Genomic DNA, 2,450 nt, shown 5'->3' on the forward strand with positions numbered 1-2,450 from the left:
TGGAATTAAGATTCCAATTATAACAAAACGAACACATCATGTCATAGGGTATTAATTCCAGTTCTTTTAAAATCCCAAGAATTCTGTAAAACGAAAGCGCCTTAGAAAAATCCATTTAAACCTTCTTAATCCACAACTCTTAGATTAATGACAACTAGGCCGAACATGTCCTACAAGACACACACCCTAATTAAAAACTTAAAACTTGATGCGGTTCCTTTGACGGATTGAAAAGTTGTGCCGTTGTTATGGGTCTGAAGCAAAATCAATCTCCTCCTCAAAGTAAGCCCGCGGTGTATGTATATCTTTTCAATTTGATACTCAATTTCATCTTTATCATTGATTGAAGGTGAATCATCACTGTTACTGGTCGAATTCCTCCAAGTCGCCATAACATCAATCGTCTTCCTCAAAGGAATCTACCCAACCGGTTAGCACTTAGGGTTTCACTTAATATCCATTATTGACTACCTTACCTTCTGTTTCGATGTAATCACTACCTTGTTGATTTTAATTAATTTACAACCCATACTAATTATTGACTACAACAGGTGCTTTTGAAAGACGACGATATATGAATTTGGTGGTTCATTCCGCTCGACACCCGCAGCTTCATCGCTACATTCACGATTCCCTCAATGCACTGCTTCCTTACATCCAACAGGTGCTGCTTGCTTGTGTTTCCGCTTTCATCTTGAAGCAGTCGTTTATTGAATGAAATATATAGATAGTATTTAGGGATTCAAGCAACTTTCACCGTACAAACAATTAGCTAAACAACCAGGTTTATTGTTCGTTTCTCTTCATTAAGAAAATGGACGAGTAACGTGTTGGTGTTTGTTTGTTTATGTTTGCTCATTAACACTATAAACGAACTATTCACGAAACATAACCAAGCTGAAGTCAGTTCAAATGCGAACAAAAACGTGTGGGGCGTGGAAAGTTATTAGAACTAGGCTAAACTGTAATGGGTCTAAATATTTAAATGGATATATTAGCGAATGTAAGTGAACGAACTTAAATAAACGTAAAGTAACAAACATAAACGAACCAACACTCACGAACATAAATGAACGAACGAGACATGTATTCATGTTTGTTCATTTAACTAAGATATGCAGTTAGTGTATTCAAAAACAAAATTGTTCATGTTTTTTAGTATACTAAATAAACGAATTTCCCACTGGACAGTTCATTGAGCGTTTGGTTCGTTTACAAGCCTAGGCCTGTGGGCTCAGTACAAATAAATTCTAAATATTATATGTTTCAATATTATTGTGGTGGTGCTTATCAGGGGATGATTGAGAGAGTTGCGGTTATCTTTTTCAACAATGATAAAGTTCCAATCGAGAAGTTCGTGTTCAAGGTCAACGTGAACCAGTCTCACGGGGCGATGATGGAAGAAGATGCGGATCTGGAATCCTCTCTGAGATCATTCTTGATCAAGCTTTCGCAATCGGAATCTCTTTCCAAGACTTCATCTCAAGGTGACCTAATATGATATTTCTTAATATGGGATTAGTATAAACAGGCTCGGGTAAGTTTTGATCTAACTACAAACACATTTAGCTAAATAGGCAGGGTTCGAGTTGATTAGGCACTCATTTTATATACATTTGTATATTTGGTTAGAAATTTGTATTTTTTAGAGTAATAGTATGCAAAAAGAAAATAAGTAAAATAAAATAAAATAAAATAAATTTTTGGTTAAACAGGTTGTGTTTGTGTCAACCTGCGAAAATTGGTGACATCGGGTTCATGCGTTTGATATGATTTTTGGTAGGGGTATCAATTGTGTTCGGTTATGGTCCTTGTGGAGCTGAATTGTTAAACCCAAAGACGACCTATATATTTATTCGAGTAATAAAACATCAACGCTAGCCCATTTAAAATTGTATATCCAATACACGACCTGCTAGCCCATTTGTATAAATGTGTCCAAGTGGTTGACGAGTAGCAATCAAGTTGTAAACAGTTAATCGGGTTGGTGCGCTTTTATAAATGGCTTAAGCAGGTTGTAAATGGGCTGACCTGTTTATTCAATCTGGCCAACCCAATCACGATCCGTTCATTAAATTGGTTAGAAATTGCCAGCCCTAGTTTTTAGGTTTTTGTCGGGTTCAATCTGCCAATCGGCGAACACGGCCCGCTTAACACCCCTAAATCTAAATGCACATACATACACAAGATTGATCATGATGTGTATATTTGTATATATTGCAGATTCGAGGTGGGAAATCACAGCTTACTTTTGCTCCTTACCAAACAAAAATGGAGAGGGGTGGATTCCGACACAAGCGTTGAAGTGGCAACAACTACCTTTGATAACACCAATCAAGTCCATAAATGCTGACCCATTGTCTATTCAACTATATTTAGAGCATCCAAGTCTTTTGGAAACAGTTTAACTCGTTTGGGTAATCTTTGCCCTTATTCTTCCTCTTTAATTT

General features: G+C 36.7%; 1 protein-coding gene across 1 annotated transcript; it reads left to right on the forward strand.

The window, feature by feature from the left end:
* The first annotated feature begins 345 nt into the window (after nt 1-345).
* LOC143556135 (DNA polymerase zeta processivity subunit-like) lies at nt 346-2,450 on the forward strand. The gene is made up of 4 exons (XM_077045573.1): nt 346-430; nt 552-664; nt 1,295-1,487; nt 2,224-2,450. Exons 2-4 carry the CDS (start codon nt 575-577, stop codon nt 2,406-2,408), a joined length of 468 nt encoding a protein of 155 aa, XP_076901688.1. The 5' UTR covers nt 346-430; nt 552-574; the 3' UTR covers nt 2,409-2,450.

This window comes from Bidens hawaiensis, unplaced genomic scaffold, assembly GCF_021521415.1.
Source record: "Bidens hawaiensis isolate Kalapana, Puna unplaced genomic scaffold, B.hawaiensis_p1.1 tig00000055_1, whole genome shotgun sequence".
Taxonomy (NCBI): domain Eukaryota; kingdom Viridiplantae; phylum Streptophyta; class Magnoliopsida; order Asterales; family Asteraceae; genus Bidens; species Bidens hawaiensis.